Below are 20,468 nucleotides of genomic sequence, written 5' to 3'. Positions count from 1 at the left end.
AGTTACTGTATAATAATCATGATGTCAGGCAATTAGGCCATATTCACACATTTTCCGAGAGATCCAATCCACTATGAAAAAAGTACAGTGGAAATAAGGCAAAATTTACCCACGGTTGCTTTGTTTAGTTTCCGACTTTTAACCAACTTCCTTCCAACTACAAGTACGAACGACCAAACAACGCGTCTTCCTGGTGAGTACCTTTTATTATACATATACCCATAAGTGATTAACCCAGATATAGTCTTCTGCTCAGCCAAAATCGCAAAAAAGAGCACTATTCCGTCCCAGAGACTCTAAATACACAACATGTCCTCGGAATCTTACAGGACCGTTCTGAGCTCGTGCAGGTGTTTTGGTCCACTGAAGTGCTCGAGGGAAAACTTACAGACTTGCATTCAACCACATTCACCATCGTCCGTCAAACGCGACTACCAAAACCACATTAACGTCACAAGGGGACGGAATCATCTGCTCCGAAGACATGCCCCTCGGCCTCCAATTCACAGTAACCTATCGAATCATCACCCAGGAAAACTCTCAGAAGGAGAGTACCAGTGAAAATGAGCCCGTCGAGGCCGAATCGACATTGAATCTCCTAAACTCGACCGTTTACCTGACACAGCACCGGCTGTACTTGGAAGAAGAGAGAAGTGTGCTTGCACTCAAGCCGCTGTCCAAGATTATGGCTTTAATTGAAGGGCCAATTGCGAAAACTCAACCCTTGACAATGGTTTTAGAGCAGTTGTATTGGAATGGAATGGATATGGCGTCTGCTTTGGCAATCCTGAAAGGCTCATTATCGCCTGATTCGCACGAAAGCTGGAAAGCACAAGGAAGAATGAATGACAGAATCAATATGCTATATGTCTATTATAGTGTACTTCATACTCAGATACTTTCTCCAGTATCTGTATTCATACAGCAATCACCAAGCAATGGTACCAGTGTCAGACCTGTGCGGCTGGAGGGTGCTATAGCTGCGAAATGCATGGCGAGGCCAAGAGGAGTAGACCTCTACAGTTTGTGTATCTCATTCCATATTCCATAAATATCTTGTTCCAGATGATTTCAGGACTCGTTTGATTGTGAGACATGACATTGGTTCGCCCGATAAAATCTGCTTCTTATCCGATGAATTGCAGGTTGTTCAGGTCTATCTTGAAACAGCGGAACCTCTAGACTGGCTCGCCACGAGTGCCGTTGAATATGTCGATGTTGGTACATTTCAACTCAGGGCTTTGAACTGGAGTGCGCCCTTTCAATAAGGCTATCTTTCGAAAAATGCCTACCTCCGTCGGAAAAGAGACGCATAGCCTTCGACCAGTTTGAAAAGACCTTCGGTGACACTGCTATAAATTATTCGCAAAGAGATTACAAGGGAGTCTCCAGTTATCAAAAATGCTGAACGTTTGTCAAAAGTATTCGACGAGCACTGTATGCCTGATAAATGAGATGAAAATTCGTATTGAAAGGGAGTAGTCTCTCGTGAGAGAGTTACCCGGCAACTTCACAAGCAGAAGAACCTTTCTAACATAGAAGGAGATTTACGACATGGGGCCTCAGAGCAACCGTGGAGAATCATATGCCACTTTAAGGGATATTATTCCACGCAAGTGGACATGTACAAACAAGGCGAGGAGCAACTGGTCACGGTTGATTACTCTGACACGGCTTTTGACCAGGCGGACAAGTATTTCGCAATGCTTGGACTGGTCATTTATCTAGTCAATTCTGCCTCGCAAAACAAGAGACCAAAGGAACAAATTCCCAGCCCTTAAAGGCCTTTTTATCAACACGGCACCAGGTACAGTACAATAGCAAGTTAGATCTTATGCGACTGGATTCTGAAATAGCAGCCTCACATTTGATATAGACTGGGACGGTATATTAGAATGTTGTGTCGTTGTATAAGCGCAGTAAACTAAAATAACTCAATAAATTGTGTTATGCTTACAACTCCTCTAATGAGTAGAGCAATAGATGCTATCAACATGACTTCTTTCGTACGAAAACTAGGGCCACAGTCAAGAGCAATCCAGATGGGCGCATTCTCTCTTTCCAAACATTTCAACAAAGCCAATCACAGGAACAATGTCAACGGTGGCAAAGGAGCTACAGTTGCTTCCCACTAGTGGTTTCAAGAATATCAAGCTTGATGAACCTGTCGAAGAAGAGGAGTTGCCTGGTTACAGCGCTGATTGATTCTATCCTATTCGATTGGGCGAGGTTTTTCAGGATCATTACCAAATACTCGAAAAGCTTGGACTCGGTGTTTTGTCGGCGACCTGGCTAGCCCGGGATCTAAGGTAAGTACATACCAAGTCAATGGATATTGTGCCTAGTTGAACTCGTACATAGATCTCTCGCATCATGCGACCTGATGTAGGACCAATGCTGCTAACTGATTTTGGAGAAGCCAGAATTGGCCCTGGACCTCATGCTGGTAATATCATGCCCTTGAAGTATTGAGCCTCGGAAACGCTGCATCATTCTGGGTAGAGTTATGCCGTTGATGCCTGGAGGGTTGGCCTTACTCTATTTCATCTAGTCTTTATACCAATGTTCTCATGGACTTAAAGTATCTACAGGCTTGAGGATCTCCTAGAGCCCAGGGGTCTTTTCACGCCTCGTGATGACGATGAATATCTTTATGATACTGCTCATATAGCTCAGCTCATTGCTGCACTTGAACCACTGCCGCCTGGATTTTTGGCTAGGAATGGAGAGACAAGAGTGGACTTCTGGGACGAGCAGGGTATGTCTCTGGCGTATTAGCACACGACTAATTTCTAATCACCGTGTATGGAATTGGTTGGGCTGTGTACCCATACCACACGGCCGGGCACTGGAAGCTCTTAAGAAGCTGGGAGGTTAGACTGCCTTTCTTCGATTTTTTCGAAGAACGCTGCCTTGGATTTCTGAGGAGAAGCCAACAGCCAAGGAACCTTTGGAAGACTCTTGGTTAACGTAAAACAGTGTGGCTGCTTAAATAGATCTTGATATTTTGTTCGTTTTTTATACCGGGCTACAAAACGACGGCATTGCTGCCTATGACAGGCAGGGGTTCCTGGCTCAACTATTCATCTCTTACACTACTCACTCACCTCAAAAGATTGATTAACCACCAAAATAGCTGGAATAAACCAAGGTATTATTGGCAATTATACTCATCACCTACATCTTTGGTGGATGGTGTATGTTGAACCCAACTGTACTCTTGTACAGTGTCATGGGTTCCTTCACTATTTCTTTTGTCGCCTATGCACTCCAACTACAGTATCAGTCTCTTACGAAACCCGAATACTGTCTATAGGAGGCTGGATCCATGCCGATATCATGACTTCATTGGCTTTTGCTTACTTCGGTTTAGCTATCTGTTACAAAAATATTGCTTCAAAACGCCGTGAGTTGCTGTGGATATCCCGCAATTAAAACTTCAATACTTTCATTTCCTCTATGGACGTTGAACTATCAATTCAAATACAATTCAATCAACCGAAAGGAAATTACAAGAAAGCGGAAAAAAAAAAAAAAAAAAAAACAGAAATCAATGCTGCCAGAACTCCCAGTTTTGCTCCAACGAAATCTGCAACAATTCTGCATCCCTCACAAAACCCCGGAACACAGAATGAATATGCTGGATCTCCTTGTCGAACCGCTGCAGATAGCTCGCAAACTCGGCCATACGGTGATACGTATAGCTCAGACAGATAAGCGCAATGTTGAACGTCATTTCGTGTTCGAGACCTGACTTGATTCCGCGCGGCCAGCGGGCATGGATTGTCTCGAAGAGGTCTTTCTCGATGCGTTTGATGTAGTCATGGAAGCCGGTGGTTACGGCACTTGAATTGACATAGTTGTCACCGCTGCCATCGCTACCCATGATCTTGGCCTTCAGCATAGCTTTGTGTTTCTGCCAGGTACTCTCGGGCAACTGCTGAGGAAGTCCATGCTTAGCAGCGGCAACTTTTGCTTTCCAGATCTGGTCCAGGACCGGAGTCTTGGTATAGTTGCTGACGGTCTTGATGTCTTGGTTGAAACTGTGGTTTAGCTGATTGAAGAAGGTGAGGGCTTCGGTTAGGGTGGAGTGGAGGCGCCGGAGGGCTGTCTCGAAGGGGAGTCCGGTGTCTTCCATGTCTAGGTAGGGAACTAGTGGTTGAACCGGGGGTCTGGGGATGGGGAAGGCTGGCATTTTGTCAGGCCTCGAATAAAACGTCGAGAGTGGCGTGAAAGGAATGAGTGAAATGAAGGAGATTGACCGGCTTTTATAGACTTGAGGCGGGCATGGTCCCGTGAGGAGCTATCTATCTAGTTGATTTCTCCATGTATTCTTTGTGGGATTGATTCAAATGACCTGATAGTAATTGGGGCGATTTATTGTCTTCTGACCAAGTGCACAATGGCATTATACTCGGTTTTGCTAGACTCAAACATTGCCAGTCAATATCCAGAATGGACGCTCGATGTCTCTCACTGTCTTGAAAGATGCTGAGCAACCGCTAGGCATAGAAGGTGACTCAATTGATACCCACCAAAATGCTAGAGGTATCTACCGGGGTCTACCATAGGAATATTTGAGACAATAGTCAGGATTTACGGTTACATCCTTCGGTCAAGTAGTCTGCCCAAATGGCCCCATGGATCCGGGTCTATTCCCTGCACATAGACTCCTCCATACTCCGTACCCATACACAATCCGGGGTATGCAGGGATTGATGTCACGAATATGCAAATGCCAATACCTGTATCCTAGCTGAGGGGACTTGTATGCCCAATCGTAGTCTCTGCTCGTATACTTCGGGTATACCCAGTTACCCCATTAGGAAACACAGCCCCATGACGCAGAGCACCGCCACATTATGTCATCTGAAGCCACCAGTCGAGATAGCGAAAGCACACAAGTAAAGGGATGTTGGGAGTTCTGTTGGGTTTCTAGAAGTGCTCTAGTACCCATACGGAATATTATTGCAGATTATTGAGAAGGGTTAGGAGAATTATACAGTGTGTGGTGGACAGTGGGTGTGGCTGTTCCTGAAAAAGAGTTCGTCCTTGTTTTGCCTCTCAGCTACACACTACCCTCTCTCTACTTTCTCTCTACCTATTCTTTTGGCTACTCTTGACTCTCTCTTCTCTCTGCTTCTACTATTCGTGATTGTTTTAAGACAACAATCTATTTTGCTTACTTGCAGTCATCTGACTACTATTTATAACCGCGCGATTCCTGACCCACGGTTCCGTCCGCTGAAATCCAGAGTCAAGGCACCGTCATTTCGCCTGCTTTTCTTTTATTAGGAAGTTCTCTCATCGATTTTTCTCCCCTAGTGGGTGAAAGATTGCCAACATGGACCCCGACATGGATATCAACATGAACACGGTCAATCTCCATCGCAAAGACACAACAAAGGGCCCCCCGTTGCGGGTTTTATCGCTCGATGGCGGTGGCGTCCGAGGATACTCGATGCTCATCCTCCTCCAGGAACTCATGTACCGCACCTACGTCGAATCTGAAGGAAAAGCCCCTCGTCGCGACCAAATCCCCAAACCATGCGATCACTTCGACCTCATCGTCGGCACCGGTACCGGCGGTCTGATCGCCCTTATGCTGGGGCGCTTACGCCTCGACCTCGAGACTTGCAAAGAAGTCTACACGCGCATGACCAAGCGCGTTTTCGAGACCGACAAGACGTTTGCTGGGATTCCGTATCGGTCTACGCTGTTCAAGGCTTCGAAACTTGAAGAGGCGATCCGTGAATGTGTGAGGGAACATACCGTGTTTGAGGCTGAGGGAAATGATATTACGCCGGCGTCGAGCGATCGCAATTCCATCGCAAGCGCTCCGTTCAGTCCTAATTCACTTCATTCAATTCCCCAGCGCACCGTCAGCCGGGGGAGTTACAGTGCCCGCGGGCCGTCGCATCCGTCGACTCCCGTGAGCCAGAGGAATTCTACGTTTATCAACGGTTTGCGGTGGGGGAACCCGGATGCTCTGCTTTATGACAACCGGGAGTATCGTACCAAGACGTGAGCTCTTCCCTCTTCAGATTCTTTCCCTTTTTTATATATTCGTATCGCTAATTCACGTAGTGCTGTCACTGCGTTGTACAAAGGCACTTCTCGCAACGGTTCATCCGTCTTCCTCCGTTCCTATGACTCGCGAAAAGAACCACCTCCCGAGTTCGACTGCACCATTTGGCAAGCCGGTCGAGCTACCTCCGCCACCGGTCTAGCCTTCAAACCCATCCAAATCGGACAAAGCTTTTTCATCGATGAGGGACCCGGCACCTACAACCCCGCGCCGCAGGTATTGGAAGAAGCCACCGTGAACGAATGGCCCGGACGAGAGATCGGTGTCTTCATCAGTGTGGGAACAGGCAAGCGGCCGCCGGGCACCAACAACCGGCAACACGAGTGGTGGGAGGACTTCTTTGGTGATGCATTGGGTGTCTTTGCCGAAGCGCGACGACGTCTGATTACCAAAATCGAAGGATGCGAAGGTATTCACAACGACATGCTGCGCAACCACCTGGCGAAGCGAAACGTCAGCAAAGACAACTACTACCGTCTGAACGTCGAGGTCGGTGTGGGAGAGTTTGGCATGAACGAATGGAACCGTCTGGCAGACATCAGCACCAACACCCGTCGCTATCTGTCCAGACCAGAGGTGAAGAAGATGATTCTCGGCGCAGGTGTCAAATTCGCAAAGATCAACCGCATGCATCAGCGACTGTCGGCGCACGCAGCTGTTGCGAGCGGAACCAGTGATACCTCTAGTATCCAAGAAGACATCAACCTCAACCTGCTCTCCCCACACTCGCCCACATACGCCGTACCCCCACCATCAAACCCGATGGCTGTCGAACTGCCTGCTGAGCTTCCAGGTGACTTCACACCGTTGACCACCGCGAGCCACCACGCACCGTCCCAATCAGAGGACACCCTCCCCGCCCACCCAACCCCCCAGGACGCTGTCCACCCACACCCAGCGCGAGGCTCCGGCAGCGACATCTCCAGCTTCCATAACCGCAGCCGCCCAACCTCGCAGCAACAGCGCGAGCAATTCCCTCACCTATTCGGCTCCTCCCCGCGACACAGTGGCGACTATCTTCACGAGGGCATGGGCATGCCACCACCCGTGCCCCCCAAGACCCCCATCCCATATCCGGATGACCCGAGTGAAGTAGGCGGGATCATGATGCCAGTGCCGGACACGATGGTTAGTGGGAATGGTAAAGCGAGGCCTCCATATCCGGTGGACGAGCCACCGCCGGTTGTGAATAAGCAGCGGAAGCCTAGTTATCATGTGCGATGATTTATTTTATGTTTTGTTTCTTGTCCATAGGATGTGTTTTGAGTCTGGCGTTGCATTCGTGATATCTGGTTTGATGTCGTTCATTTTTTTTCTATATTTCTGTTGTTATGACGGTACTGGTAGTGCTAGGATAGGATACCCTTGGTAAATCTGGAATACACAATTATCCTTTAATACCCTCCATCTTCCATACTAACTAATCAGTTATCCGTAGCCAATAAAAACCCACACAAATAGCTGACCGCGGCAAATGACCTTTAACCTCGGCATTTCCCACCCCGTCAAAGTCTCCGCTCGGTCTCCATATTCCGAGCCTCGCTACTCGGCCGACCCCAGATCCCGGATTCCTTCAACACCTTAACACCTTTCAAACCACTACCACAACATCATTCTTACATCCTCGAATTTGTCCACGCAATCCCAATACTCCGAAATAGAATAAACAAAATGTCCCAATCTTTCACCCCCGCTGATGTCGCCGCGCATAAGACCCCCGACAAGGGCCTGTACATCATCATCGACAGCAACGTCTACGACGTCACGAATTTCGTCGACGAGCATCCCGGTGGTGCGAAGATTCTTAAGCGTGTTGCGGGAAAGGATGCGTCGAAGCAGTTTTGGAAGGTACTACCTGCCCCTGGATACAGATTGCAACGGCATATGCTGGATTGTGGTTGCGATGCGATGGTTGAGGATGAGGCTAATATGACCATGATGGCAGTACCACAACGAAAACGTGTTGAAGAAGTATACGCCCAAGTTGAAGGTTGGGGAGGTCAAAGATGCTGCTAAGCTGTAATTTGTCTCATGATCGAGGTTATGGTGTTGTGATTGCATGGATTCTTGTTTGGTTTTAAGCGTGTACACATAATGCTACTGCTATTGTCTGTGGGTTAATTATACCCTGTATGTACAGAATCAGTTTGTATTTTCTACTTAATCCCGGTCCTACAAGCGCAACTACATTGCAGGTACTGTTGTAACCACCCTTTTATAGGTCAATAGACCATGCTAAATCAAAACATCTAGGAAATTCGTAACATCATGGTCGTAAGCCCTTCAGATACAAGCACATGCCAAATGAGACCAAGAGCACCATAACGCTGACCAGGCTTGAGAAAAAGAAACAAGGGCACGCTAGCCCAAATGCACAGCTCATCCATATCCATCCGCAAGAAAAGAGATTAAAACACGACGGAAGAAAAAGAAAATAATATAAAAAACGTGGTCTATTCAACCAACACCGGTACCCAATCCCATTTCATTTCATTTGTCCAGCAAATCCCAGAAAAGAAAACTAACAACGACGAACACCACCGGCCTTCATGGGCTGCATCAGAGGCGGTCCAACGAGAGGACCGTTCACCTCGGTGATGGTCTTTCGTCGCTTGCTGTCATAGTCGGTACCCCGACTGTCCGGACGAACGACCTGGTCCACGTCGTCGTCCTCGCGCATACGCTTACTGCCAGCACTCAACGATCCATTCATCCCCGAGTATGTCGGAGCGGAGTTGGATGCGACCGAGTAAGATTCTGAGCCGTTGGCCGGCGTGCCGCGAGTATCACTGACAATGTTGTAAAGACTGCCTGCGCCAGCCGGGCGCGGAGGCGTATTGTACCCGGTCCATTGAGGGGGGGGGGCACCACCGGTGCGAGGGGTCATGCGACCCGACCCGTTCTGCTGAGATGGAGAGCTCAGCTCGGGGGTCAGCTGGGAATGCTCCCCCGTCAACGTGCTCACCGACGGGTTGGTGGTGTACGTGTACGACCCGCGGTTGGCACTGCTGTAGCTACCGCTGTCTTGCACGTACTCAGACTCCTGCTCAGCCTCGGTGTTCTGACCATTAGCCGGCGGCTTGACATCAGCAGTCTCACTCTCCGGCGGGTTTCGTGCCGATGGAGGACCCATTTCACTCTTCACATATGTAGACGAGGGCAGACTCTGTCCGTACGTCGTCAATGGGTGCTGAGGAGCATACTGCGCGTGAGAGGCCGGGGCTGCCGAGTAATACGGCTTCGTGTCATATGCTGGCTGGCTGGTTTGGTATGGCATCCCTTGCAGGCTGCTTGGCGGAGTCGTGGCGGGTGTGGTGGGCATAGACCGCGCGTTGTTCAGCGTCGTATCGATGGACAGCGGCTGCGAGTTCTGCACTTGGCTGCCCCACTCATATGAACTGTTCTGGTTCGTGATGCCCATGAGACTCGATGCACTGGCCGGAGGAGTAGGGAAGGTGTGTGCCCGGTCAAGGGCCGGTCGGCCCGGCTGCGACGCCATGCTGTGTGGAGGCAGATGCGAGGGCACTGGTGTCTGCAGTGCGTGGTGATGATGCAGGGCAGACGACTGTGGTCCCGGGGTCCGGGTAAGCTGAGGGGCTTCCAGTCGTCGCTGCTGCGACTCTTGAACGACCATGTTGGTCCGGGTCTGGTTGGTAGGGTGGTACAGCAGACCACCAATGTTATGCACAAACAGGGGATACAGCAGATCCGTGATCTTTTCTTTGTTGGCAAATTCCAAAGCCCGCTCAAATGGAATCCACACGCCCTTCAAGTGCATAGGACCAATCTTGACCACATGACGGACCTTTTCGCTTTTCAGGATACCGTCACGGCGACCACGAGTCATGCCAGCGACATTGAGCAGCTTGGTACCGTTGATCATATGGTTATCTGGACATGTTAGCCTCTGTCGTTAGAGCATGGTGCAAGACTTGTCTTACCCTCTCTTCGTGCAACACAGACACCCTTGGATTCAACTTGATAGCAAAGACTGCCCTCATCTTCCCACAGAGTGGCCGTCACACGTGGCTTGGCCCCGGGAGGCGCAATCTGACCAGTGGTATCATACACATATCCCTGCGTCGGGCTGCCGCTAGTGTTTCCGTACGGTGGTGCCACAGAGGGATTGGTGACAGCTGTTCCAGTTAGTATGGTAAAGGAATATTGATGTGAAAGAAAACTCACCTGGCAATGGCAGCAATTGGGCGGCAGTCATGGAGGTCGTAGGTGGCTGAGTGGCAGACTGGGGAGAGGTTACCCCAGGGTAGGCATACTGCGAGTACGAACTGGCGGGTCCGTAGGTAGTCGAGGCCGGCTGCAAGACCGGGGGTTGTCCCGGGTAAGAGTAATGAGACATGCCACCAGCCGTGGCAGCTTGCGAAGCATACGGCTGAGCAGATGACAAGTGCGACGAGTGAACGTCCATGTATGGAGGGGTGTGGTTCATGCTGCTGATGGGATGAGGAGGAGGGTAGTAGCTCTCACTGACAGTGGAGGGCACTGTATAATCCGCAGAGCCGCTAGTAGCGAGATCAGCAGAGGGCGGCGGGGTGCGATTGTCGTGGAGAGCAGCGGTGGGACCAGAGAGACTGGTGCGCGTACTCGAAGTGTGAGAGCCGGTGATGGACGGGTCAGGGTAGGCGGTCCGGTAGGCAGACTGCGAGGCCGTGGGCAGGCTCAAGGCAGGGAGTTTGTCACCGGGCAACAACGGCCGTTCAGCAGCGTGAGGGTTGTAGTAAGGGATTTCAGCAGGACCTCTCATATGGACCTGCGAGATCGACGGGAGCTCCAGTTTTTCGGTTGGTCAGAGAACCGGCTAGAAAAAGGGTAACAAGCAAGAATGCTTGGAAGGCTGTCGAACTAAAAGATGTTCGACACGCCGTATATTTCAACGAGATGTGAGAAGTGCAGTGGTAAAGAACCGAAGAAGTATCGGCATGCACGGTTATAAGAATCAAACACAAAAGATGGCTGGCAGGAAAAAGGAAAAAGATGATGCCAAACAGATGCAAGAAAATGCAAAGGCTGTGCAGTCGTGGCGTAGATCGTGGCAGGTCGTAACCGTTAAAAAACGCTCGAAGGACGCTGGAAAAGATGCAAGAAATCTAAGCTTTTCTGGGAGGTGATGGTAATAATTGAGATCACCAGCAAGGAACCATGAAGAGGCAAGGCTAGAAGAGGCAAAAGTTCATGGGTCACGTTTCAGTCGTCAAATTGAAGGAGGACAGACGATGCGAAGTGGATGTACGTTGTATGTATAGCAGCAGCAGATCTAAAGGCGAGAATCGTAACAGGTCGTAAGCAGGGCGTCAATCGTGCAGTCTCTTTTTTCTAAGTTAAGAAGAAAAAAAGTATAAGTATAATAAATAAACAAAATAAAAAAGGAAGAAATCGTAACAACGTTAGATCATGCGAGACGGAGGCAAGCAACAGAGCGAGACAAGATGGGGGTTGGGCAGTAGATATATGTATGTATGGGGAAGAGGTGGAGGTGGAGGAAGAAGGAAGTATGTGTGAGGCGAACAAACGAAGGGATGATGCAGCGAGACACCGACAGTAGACCGACAGAGAGAGACAGCTGGAGGCTGGGCCCGTGCAGCAGCAGGAGCAGCAAACGCAGGAGATCCGATAAGCGTGGATGTAAGTGTGTGTATCTGTATCTGTATGTATGGAGAGCGGTATGTGGATGTGATTCTTTTTTAGAACACAGAACAGTAGACAGAAGTCTGATGGAATGAACCGTGGTAGAAGGACGAGTGGTAGATATAAGAAAGAGAACTGCGAGCGGAGCGATCGACCCAGTGAGCGGGAAGAACGGTAGAGCCACAACAATTGGTAGTAATGACAATAATTCAAGAAAGTAATAACGATAAAAAGAAATAAAACCAAAATAAAACCAAAGAAAAAGAAATTTTTCTTATTTTTTTTTTTTTTTTAAAAAAAAAAAAAAATAATAATAATAAAAAAACATATAATAATAAAAAGAGCCACTTGTTCAGATGAGGATGGCGGTGATGGCAGTCTGGAGGGCAACATGCAATGGAATCATCACCGAACAACGCAGTAATGAAGAAAGGGATAAAGATATTTTGGGACACCGCTTGATTGAGTTTGCTATGTGCGTCGGCTGCTTGTCTCTGTCTCTTGTCTGCTGTCTGTCTCTGTCGGTTGTCTTCTGCCGTCGTTCGGAAGGGATTATTGTGGATAGACTCGATGCAGCAAGGCGCGACGCGAAAAAGAAACAATCATAACATAACAATCATCATCAAACTTACCTGCACGTGAATTCTATTCCGACCAAGAGTCCTTGAAGGAATCGAATAAACAATGTACGAAGATAGAAAGAATATATGTAAGAAAGAGAAAGAGAAGAAAAAAGAGGTGATGCTCTCTCAGTCCGGTCAGAGCGGTCTTTTTCACTGGCAGACAAGACCAGCGGGCGGTGGACAAGACTCTAAACCCAACAGAGGAAGAGCTGCCATCAGATACTAGTGCCAGTGCCACTCTCCGGAACTAGAATAATAATAATAATAAATTATTAGAAGTGGATTTTCAACAATATTCTTCGGAAAGACAGGGAAGAACTAGCAAAGCTGTCGAACTAGAATTCACGCACTGTCCCCGCAGGTCACCGCTAGACGCTTACAGAGAGTCCTTTTCTCTTCATACGGAGTACAGACAGATACAGATAGATACATACTCAATTGATAGAAGCAAGGACCATACAAGGATTGAATTTGTCAGATCACCTGTAAGTAATTCGATCGACCTGAGCTGCCGGGATGATGCTAGTCCCAGTTCTGGGTACTACGCGCAGCTGCCCGATGCATAACGGCCATTACTGTACATACATACAAGTGCTCTGTACTCCGTACAGAGCACTTGTATGTACTAGTACTAGTACACTCCCATCTCTAGTGCTCGATTGAATACTTGCTCTACTATGTACAAGTACAGAGTAGATCTACGATCCATTAGCGCCCGCGTATTACCGTATCATACTGTCGCACAGACATGAGAAGTTTGACAAGGATTCAGAGAACCAGTGGCTCAGAACTCACCACGATACGGGCACCCTGGGATCGCCAGTCCAGGTATTATATTGAATCTTCCATCTGGCAAGGCAAGCAAGCAAGGGATATTATTTCACCGCTCTCCTCCTGGCCCCGTCACACAATTGAAACCACCCTATCCCTGCTTTCGCTGGCTCTTCTGATAGGCTTGTTCACCGGCTGACCGGTTCTAACCCCTTGCGTGGGGACAACGCATCACCTAACCATTTATCAGTATAGATACCATAATCGTTGACCGTTATCATCATACACTTGTATACAGAGTACTTGTAGAGAGTAGAATATTACTCCTCCGTACATACTCTACTTGATAAAGCATGTACTTGTACTCCGTAAGTAGAGATGTAGCATCACGGCCCGACACCCGCCGGCTACGCATAGCAGATCAGCGGGCCAGCCATGGCCAGCCATATTTCAGGCGTTGCAGCGGCCAATCACTACCTGGAATCAAAGAGGGGAAATCCTTGGCGCTTACAGGCCCCACTCTCATCACAGGATCGGCGCGTGCAGTGTTACTTACAGTACCGGTACACTGTCTGTACTTACACACATGTATCGTACAGGTTCATGCAAGTCGGGTATTTATGGGTGATCCTCCGCCAATCATCTCGTTCTCTGACTCGGGCATCCATGACTGACTCTCTGTACAGAGGACTTTGTAAAAATTCTTAATGATTCTGTACTCTGTACAAGTACGAAACAGTACGGCTGTACCTGCAGCTGCCACGGCTCTATCCGTGGTGCATAACACTGGCTGTTTCCAAATTCTCTCAAGTGCAGTTGTGTGACCCTTTACCTCACATGCATAGTACCTACATTTCTAACTGCTTATCTCCCTGGATATATAAACACCTAACAAGCAATGGTCAGTCATGAATCGCCAATTCATTGTAGTACGGAGTACTTTACCACTCCTCTGACTCTGTACGGTAAGACAATACAGTGTAACAGTCAGGTGACGCGGCATGACTGGCGGTGGACGCGACCACGTCAGAAGCGAGTGAGTTGTCATCCCTCTCTTGCTCCTCTTTGCCCCCCTCCACCACCCACCCCTCCTTGCTTGGACTTTTCTTATCCATGTTCTGGACTGTTCACTTTTCAGTGTAGATTACTACTATCAATGCATACACCCGCTGCATATGCGAGTCTTGCCGCCAGATCATCAATCCCTCCATCGTCCCATCTTTTCCCCCTCCATCTCCATCTCCGTCTCCGTCCCCATCTGATCTGATCCAATGCCGGTGTGTGAAATGGATTGCATACCGCTTGACATCTGTCAGCCACCGTGACGTAGCAGCCACTATGTACGGAGTACTTCTCTGGAGGGGAGGTATACCCCGTGCCATACTTTAGATTCACCGTATTTCTGCCTTGCTGCATGCAGGACACTCTGTCATCGGGCCTCTACATTATTAGTGTTATACTGGGGATTTACTCGGGCGAGTAATCCAGAATACTCGGGGTTGGCCGGAGGAGAGAAGTCCTCCGAGGTTTGTTATTATTCATTTATGCGTCTGACTAATTCTGTATAAGTGTAGACGGGAAGATGCATACTGGCATCACTGCAAGTAGTCGATCTATATCATTTGACTTATATATGAAACCGATCTCGCATTCATTAAAGCAAGTATAAGCTAGGTACCCTGTGCATTACTGAAAAAGGAAATAAGCAACGGCGAGCACGAGGAATCCCTATTTGGTTAGCTGCATATATCTGACGGGAAGCATGGTACGGAGTACTTACAAGGTTAGAATCTCGGACTGAATTAGATATGGATTTTGCTGAGGAAGTCTAATATGGTCAGTGGATGTTATAGTGTAGGATGAGTGCATACGTACCGTTTCACCGTCTTCGTCATCATCGCCTTCATATTCATGCTCGTGGTCATGCTCATCCCCGACATCAAGCGACCCAGGACCAGCATCAGCACAAGACTCCGTATTGCTATACCCTGCAAGCTCGATATAACACCTTCCATCTGCATATAGCGGCTTCTCTAAACCTTGTTAGCATACATACTGTAGATCTACCTCCTGTATGCGGTGCCCGGAGACATACCAACAACCCTAAGCTTCTCCCCTGGATTCCGAACCACTCGAATCCCATGTTTTGGCGTCAAAGTATCCTCGCAGCCCAGCACCTTTCCACTTTCATCAAACTCCGTTGATTCAATCCAGATATCGATGTGGTGTTGCTTTTTATCCCAGTTCGTGGCTGCTTTTTCATTAGCACGCATGCACGTGCATTGCATATATATACATTTACATATGTATAAACATAGGAAAACATACTGCACGCCGCGCATGTATCCTCAAACCGTACATATCTCTGAATATACGGCAGATAGACAATCTCGCATTCATCAAATTCACCCGGCGCACTTGCAGCTGTTAGAGGATTGTCGTATGTCCCGTTTCCTGCATACACCTGTTAATTCATACTCACTCAATAGTGAGTAAAAGCGCGTACCTCCGGCTTCATAGCCTCGTCCACAATCATACGCTATCTCCGCACTAGGCGGGTCGTTATCGGGCCATCCGTAGAAGGTGAGTGTCACTGGGGAGACGGTGGAACAGGATGTTGGTTTAGCTGTAGCTTGCGTTGAGATGATGAGGGCAGCGGTTGTCGTGATAGATATGGGTTTCATATTGGTGTATTTGTATTTTTGTGGAGAGTGTAGATAGAGCTGTTTAAAGCGAATTCAAGTTTCTAGATATGAATAGGCAATCGTGAATAGGCTACAGTGCTTCCGCTCTTGTCCCGCTCCGCTCCGCTGCCTGTCTACGAGAATTATGTTGCTAAACTCGTAATGATCACTTTTGCTCTTGTTGTTATATATAGATATAAAGGGCATACACAGCTCATCATTAAGCAATCACGTATGTATGAATTTAGGTACAATGAAATACTGTACTCTGGAATGACTAACTCAAATTATGCAAGGAACTAACCCAAAACAGAAAAACATCAGCATTCCACCCATGGTTCGCTTTTTACCTTCACCTCACCTCACCAATTCAGTGTCACTTAACACAACCACCAAACACCCAAAACCAGAAGCAATGCCCCCGGAACGACCACCACAACCAAAAAACCACCAAACCTCTGACCCCTGGTCCTCCGCCTCAGCAGGCCACCAACGCGCTGACGGACCCACGCTCTCGCACACCACCGCCTGGCGAGATTCGAGGACAGAAAAGTTACACCGACAGTTTATTTTTGGAGATTGTAATGCTGACTACAATGGATGGGGGAAGGGGGAGTGGGTGATGATGGATAGGGAGGAGGGGAGAGGAAAGGGAAAGGAAGGGAGGGAGATTACGGATTTTATGGGTGGAGTGCAGAAGAGGAGGGATGGTTCATGTGAGATAGAGATGGGTGGGAAATCAAAATGTTTTCGAGGGGATGCGTCCGATATATCCACGCATATGCCTGTGCTAACGCTAACGCCTACATCTGCATGTACAAGTACATCTACACACGACGCGAACCGGGATATATCTGTTACAACTGTACATAAAGACACAGATACAGATACAGCTACACATGCAAATGCAGCCACACCCGCGCCCGCATCAACACCTGCATCTATCACCCCGACATCCAAAAAGATACTCACCGGAACAACAATCTACCTCAACGGCTCGACAATGCCGCTCATCTCAGACCACAAACTTAAGCGCCTTCTCGTGTCTAACGGCGCGAAACTCTCGCTCGTCTTCGCTCGGTCAGTTACGCATGTTATCATCGGAAAGCCGAATAATGGTGCGAATAAAGGTGCTGGTGGAGGATTGGCGGCAGGAAAGTTGCAGAAGGAGATCGAGAGGTGTGCGAGGGGTGTTAAGATTGTGGGGGTTGAATGGTAGCTATCATCTGTCTTGTTTGGAGTAGGTTGATGCTAACGTTGGTAGGGCGTTCGAGAGTATTAAAGCGGAAAAACGACTATCGGAAACGAAGTTTGCCATAAGATTAGGCAAACAGCCATCTGTTCTTGGGGTGCTGAGATGATTCTATTTTGTTCTATCATGATACCCTCATATACACATTAACGTATTATATACAACATGACGTGATCAGTTTAACATGACCATCATCAATCATTATTCATATAGCAATCAATAGTCCTCTCGACGCCATCCACCCCGTCCGCGGCTGGACACATCTGACCCCACAGGACTATACGGAGACCGCAGTTCAACCCGCACATGCGAATCACCTCCTGCAGCGACTAGTGGGCTTTCAGGCGGAACTGGAGGTAATGGATTTGACCTCTGCGCTTGTGGCTGCGTTGGCACAGCCTCAGGTTGTGGTAACGTGCTATACGATGGCGGCTGCGAACAAGATAAAGGATAAACCGTATTCCCCTCAAAAGGAGCCCCCAGCGCAGTTGAGACAGTCGACACAGAGACCTGATTCTGTTTCGGCTTTGGACTCTGATAGATCCTCGTCGCCTCGTCAAGCGACTGATGCAGACGATCCATCATGGCCTGTCCGCCGCCTAGACTAGAATCAGCAGAGGACACCGATTCTGTTCGTGCTAGACGCTCGTTTAGTTCGTCGTCTTCAGGATGGTGCGATTCGCCACCAAGCACGAGACCGAGACGTTCCTCTTCTGTGGCGTTTTTGAGTGCCTCTTTTTCGGCGGATGTTGGTGTTGAGCAGAGGATGCCGTGTGCTGGGCTGGAGGGACGGGATTTAAGGCGATTGAGGACGGTGTTGAATGAGAATTGGCGTTTTCCACCACTGTATACCGGTTTTGGTGTTGCTTGTGGGGTAGGACTGCGTGTGTAGGCGAAGTCGGTGGTATCTGGTGGCATTGTTCCGTCGTCATCGTTGATCGGACGCCATTGAGGATGGAGAAAACTGGATGCTCGGGAACGGATGCCCTCGATGAAGCTGTGGTTGAGTCTGTCTTCATTTTGGCCCTGTTCTTCTTCTGGAATGTGTGACATTCCTAATGGTGGAAGCGAGCTCTTAACTGAGCCTGGCGTATGTGACCTCGCACCATTCAGGACAGTTTTCCTTCGTCTCAAGCCATCCCACTCAACGATTTCGTTTTCACCCGGAGGTTTGAGATCTTCATTTCTCTCTCTGAGATACCGTCTGAGTTCCTCTTCCTCCCCTTTTCGTCTCGTACTAGACAACTGCCGTACGATAGCAGCAGCTCCGCGAATCGAATCGGCCTTGGGTTCCGTCTCACTCTCCTCCTGCGTGGCTACTTCACGCACCTGATCGAGATCGCCCTTGAAGACAGCCGCGTCGGGGACATCTTTCGCTGACTTGGATAGTTGCAAAAGGACGACACCCGCACATATCTGCAGAAAACCCATGACGACTGTTGCAATCTCTTTGCCGGTGCCTTGGAAGCCCTGGAAAAGGACGGCGGAGGTAGCAATTGTGCAGGTGGTGAAAAACACGTAGTAAGTTGGGGTAACGAGGGCGGCATTGAAGATGTTCAATGCTTTCTGTCAAATTGTCAGCTTGCCTGTCACAGAAGCCGAAGTTCAGCTGGCGCTGTCCAACATACATTCAGGTAGATGATTTCAGTCAGCAACGTCGCAATGACAAACACCAGCAACACATAAAGGAACCACTCCTTGAACTGCGACTTGCCATTGATCTGCGCCAGAATCGCAGACCCAAGTCCCTGCGTCGCAACCACACTCAATCCGCCGATCAGACTGCAAATGCTGATATACACAAACATATTCTTCTTTCCCCACCGCGGACCAGCCCAGAATGCTGTAAACGCACAACCAAGCACAATCACACCCGCATAGGACAGAAACCCAGGCGTGATTACATACTTCTTCATATCCTGTATATCACTGACAGACGACTGCTCCGGCGCATTCATCGCAATCACCACCGAACCCACAATACACGAGAAACAGCCCACCTTCCCAACGAAACTCAACCTCTCCTTCAAGAATATCGCAGACAATATCGTAGTCACCACAACCGCCAGTGCACCCAACGGCGTAACAAGTATAGCATCGACAAAAGCGTACGCAACAAAATTGCATATCTCCCCAACAATCATCAACGTCATCCCAGTCCACCACCAGAAATTGCGCAGGTAGCCATATCCCTCGCCGGCCTCTTCGTTGTATTTCGCATTCGCTTTTAGCAGTCCGATTTTCTTAATCACGAAAGAGACGCCGATGAAGAGGCCTGATGCGACGGCCAGGGAAATGCCAATTGCTTTGTAGATGGGTGGGCGGCCGGAGGCGTCATCTCGGGGGAGGATGGAGGGGTCCATGTTGGCCTTGGGGGTTTATTATTCTTTAATGTTCACTGTCCAGCAGTGAGAATGAGCAGAGGGACGACGCTTGCGGTCGGCAAGCCGTCCTCCGTTTTGGGATAGCACGGTCAATGTCAATAGGATATTGAACGGAGGAAGCTAATCGGCGATAACATGAAAACGAAAATAAACGGATCGGATTGAGGATCGAATGTAAGTATGCGACACTGTCTGAGGATGCAATGAATGCGATGGATGCGATGGATGCGATGCGATGCGAGAAGCCGTCGACGGGACAACGTAGCGTCAGGAACCAATGCAAGACAACCAAAAAGGAAGTGGAGAGTGGAAAATGGTAGAATGAAGGTAAGGATTGAAAAAAACAGAGCAATGGGAGAAGAACAGAAAAGGAATTCAGGGGAGCACACACAACAAAGAAAGGACCGAATAGGAAATGTTGAGACAGTAAAAACAATGAGGCTGGACCACCCAGCAACGAGAGCGACGGATTGACAGATGATCGCAATCAAGCACGAGATAACGAGATAACCTAATCTTGATTCTTTGCATTCCGATGACTGGCATGCACTCTATTAAAATTACGCTATGGACAAAATTACATGCGACTCTTTTCTCCAGCTGCTCCCTGCCCTTTAGGAACTTTCTTCTCGACCCCGAGTGTCTCCAAATCCTTCTTCTTGTAATAATGCGGCGCAACCTCCACCAGCCACTCTGACTGCAACGGCATATTACTCCTCATGTACTCCTTACTCGTCAATACCAGTTCAAAGTAAATAACCCACCTTGGGTTCACCTCGAACAGCGTACTACTAGGGTGTAGATATACTGTCTGTCCGTTCTTGACAGTCCGGTAGCTATCGCCTCCACGCTGCAATCTTGCCGCGTTCGGAAAGAACCCAGAAGTAATGGCTTTCTGGATGGGCACAATATTGGACGCTCCGCAGGTGCTGACATTAACTTCGACACGGTCGCATAGCTTGGCGAGTTGATCGCGCACGTCGCGCGCGCGGGTGAGAGAGCGTTGTTGCAAAAAGTTCTCGC

The 20,468-nt window shown here is 48.7% G+C and overlaps 10 protein-coding genes across 10 annotated transcripts; 6 read left to right on the top strand and 4 right to left on the bottom strand.

The window, feature by feature from the left end:
- The first annotated feature begins 244 nt into the window (after positions 1 to 244).
- Positions 245 to 1,405, top strand: EURHEDRAFT_410403 (uncharacterized protein). The gene has a single exon (XM_040781345.1). It carries the CDS (start codon positions 485 to 487, stop codon positions 1,049 to 1,051), a length of 567 nt encoding a protein of 188 aa, XP_040641026.1. The 5' UTR covers positions 245 to 484; the 3' UTR covers positions 1,052 to 1,405.
- A 689-nt stretch (positions 1,406 to 2,094) lies between these two features.
- On the top strand, positions 2,095 to 3,124 carry EURHEDRAFT_401077 (uncharacterized protein; the record flags this gene model as incomplete). Its single annotated transcript, XM_040780054.1, has 5 exons — positions 2,095 to 2,188; positions 2,239 to 2,309; positions 2,362 to 2,465; positions 2,592 to 2,758; positions 2,997 to 3,124. 5 exons carry the CDS (start codon positions 2,095 to 2,097, stop codon positions 3,122 to 3,124), a joined length of 564 nt encoding a protein of 187 aa, XP_040641025.1.
- A 426-nt stretch (positions 3,125 to 3,550) lies between these two features.
- Positions 3,551 to 4,286, bottom strand: EURHEDRAFT_551746 (uncharacterized protein; the record flags this gene model as incomplete). Its single annotated transcript, XM_040787542.1, has 1 exon — positions 3,551 to 4,286. Exon 1 carries the CDS (start codon positions 4,193 to 4,195, stop codon positions 3,551 to 3,553), a length of 645 nt encoding a protein of 214 aa, XP_040641024.1. The 5' UTR covers positions 4,196 to 4,286.
- Positions 4,287 to 5,368: 1,082 nt separating this feature from the next.
- EURHEDRAFT_451330 (putative Patatin-like serine hydrolase) lies at positions 5,369 to 7,312 on the top strand (the record flags this gene model as incomplete). The annotated part of the gene is made up of 2 exons (XM_040783942.1): positions 5,369 to 6,024; positions 6,088 to 7,312. 2 exons carry the CDS (start codon positions 5,369 to 5,371, stop codon positions 7,310 to 7,312), a joined length of 1,881 nt encoding a protein of 626 aa, XP_040641023.1.
- A 447-nt stretch (positions 7,313 to 7,759) lies between these two features.
- On the top strand, positions 7,760 to 8,111 carry EURHEDRAFT_451000 (cytochrome b5-like heme/steroid binding domain-containing protein; the record flags this gene model as incomplete). The annotated part of the gene is made up of 2 exons (XM_040783912.1): positions 7,760 to 7,936; positions 8,034 to 8,111. The coding sequence occupies 2 exons, from the start codon at positions 7,760 to 7,762 to the stop codon at positions 8,109 to 8,111; spliced, it is 255 nt and encodes an 84-aa protein (XP_040641022.1).
- A 498-nt stretch (positions 8,112 to 8,609) lies between these two features.
- On the bottom strand, positions 8,610 to 10,535 carry EURHEDRAFT_451308 (KilA-N domain-containing protein; the record flags this gene model as incomplete). The annotated part of the gene is made up of 3 exons (XM_040783939.1): positions 8,610 to 9,979; positions 10,030 to 10,224; positions 10,274 to 10,535. 3 exons carry the CDS (start codon positions 10,533 to 10,535, stop codon positions 8,610 to 8,612), a joined length of 1,827 nt encoding a protein of 608 aa, XP_040641021.1.
- Positions 10,536 to 12,568: 2,033 nt separating this feature from the next.
- On the top strand, positions 12,569 to 13,456 carry EURHEDRAFT_410399 (uncharacterized protein). The gene is made up of 3 exons (XM_040781344.1): positions 12,569 to 13,052; positions 13,103 to 13,360; positions 13,412 to 13,456. The coding sequence occupies exons 1-2, from the start codon at positions 13,032 to 13,034 to the stop codon at positions 13,322 to 13,324; spliced, it is 243 nt and encodes an 80-aa protein (XP_040641020.1). The 5' UTR covers positions 12,569 to 13,031; the 3' UTR covers positions 13,325 to 13,360; positions 13,412 to 13,456.
- A 1,732-nt stretch (positions 13,457 to 15,188) lies between these two features.
- On the bottom strand, positions 15,189 to 15,809 carry EURHEDRAFT_451109 (uncharacterized protein; the record flags this gene model as incomplete). Its single annotated transcript, XM_040783922.1, has 3 exons — positions 15,189 to 15,376; positions 15,454 to 15,579; positions 15,632 to 15,809. The coding sequence occupies 3 exons, from the start codon at positions 15,807 to 15,809 to the stop codon at positions 15,189 to 15,191; spliced, it is 492 nt and encodes a 163-aa protein (XP_040641019.1).
- A 408-nt stretch (positions 15,810 to 16,217) lies between these two features.
- On the top strand, positions 16,218 to 17,170 carry EURHEDRAFT_384869 (uncharacterized protein; the record flags this gene model as incomplete). The annotated part of the gene is made up of 2 exons (XM_040779633.1): positions 16,218 to 17,024; positions 17,074 to 17,170. Exons 1-2 carry the CDS (start codon positions 16,225 to 16,227, stop codon positions 17,168 to 17,170), a joined length of 897 nt encoding a protein of 298 aa, XP_040641018.1. The 5' UTR covers positions 16,218 to 16,224.
- Positions 17,171 to 17,277: 107 nt separating this feature from the next.
- EURHEDRAFT_375914 (DUF803 domain membrane protein) lies at positions 17,278 to 19,424 on the bottom strand (the record flags this gene model as incomplete). Its single annotated transcript, XM_040778792.1, has 2 exons — positions 17,278 to 18,627; positions 18,690 to 19,424. The coding sequence occupies 2 exons, from the start codon at positions 19,422 to 19,424 to the stop codon at positions 17,278 to 17,280; spliced, it is 2,085 nt and encodes a 694-aa protein (XP_040641017.1).
- Between the last annotated feature and the right edge of the window lie 1,044 nt (positions 19,425 to 20,468).

Source organism: Aspergillus ruber (genome assembly GCF_000600275.1).
Source record: "Aspergillus ruber CBS 135680 unplaced genomic scaffold scaffold00006, whole genome shotgun sequence".
In the NCBI taxonomy this organism is placed as follows: domain Eukaryota; kingdom Fungi; phylum Ascomycota; class Eurotiomycetes; order Eurotiales; family Aspergillaceae; genus Aspergillus; species Aspergillus ruber.
This window is presented reverse-complemented; position numbering and strand designations above follow the sequence as displayed.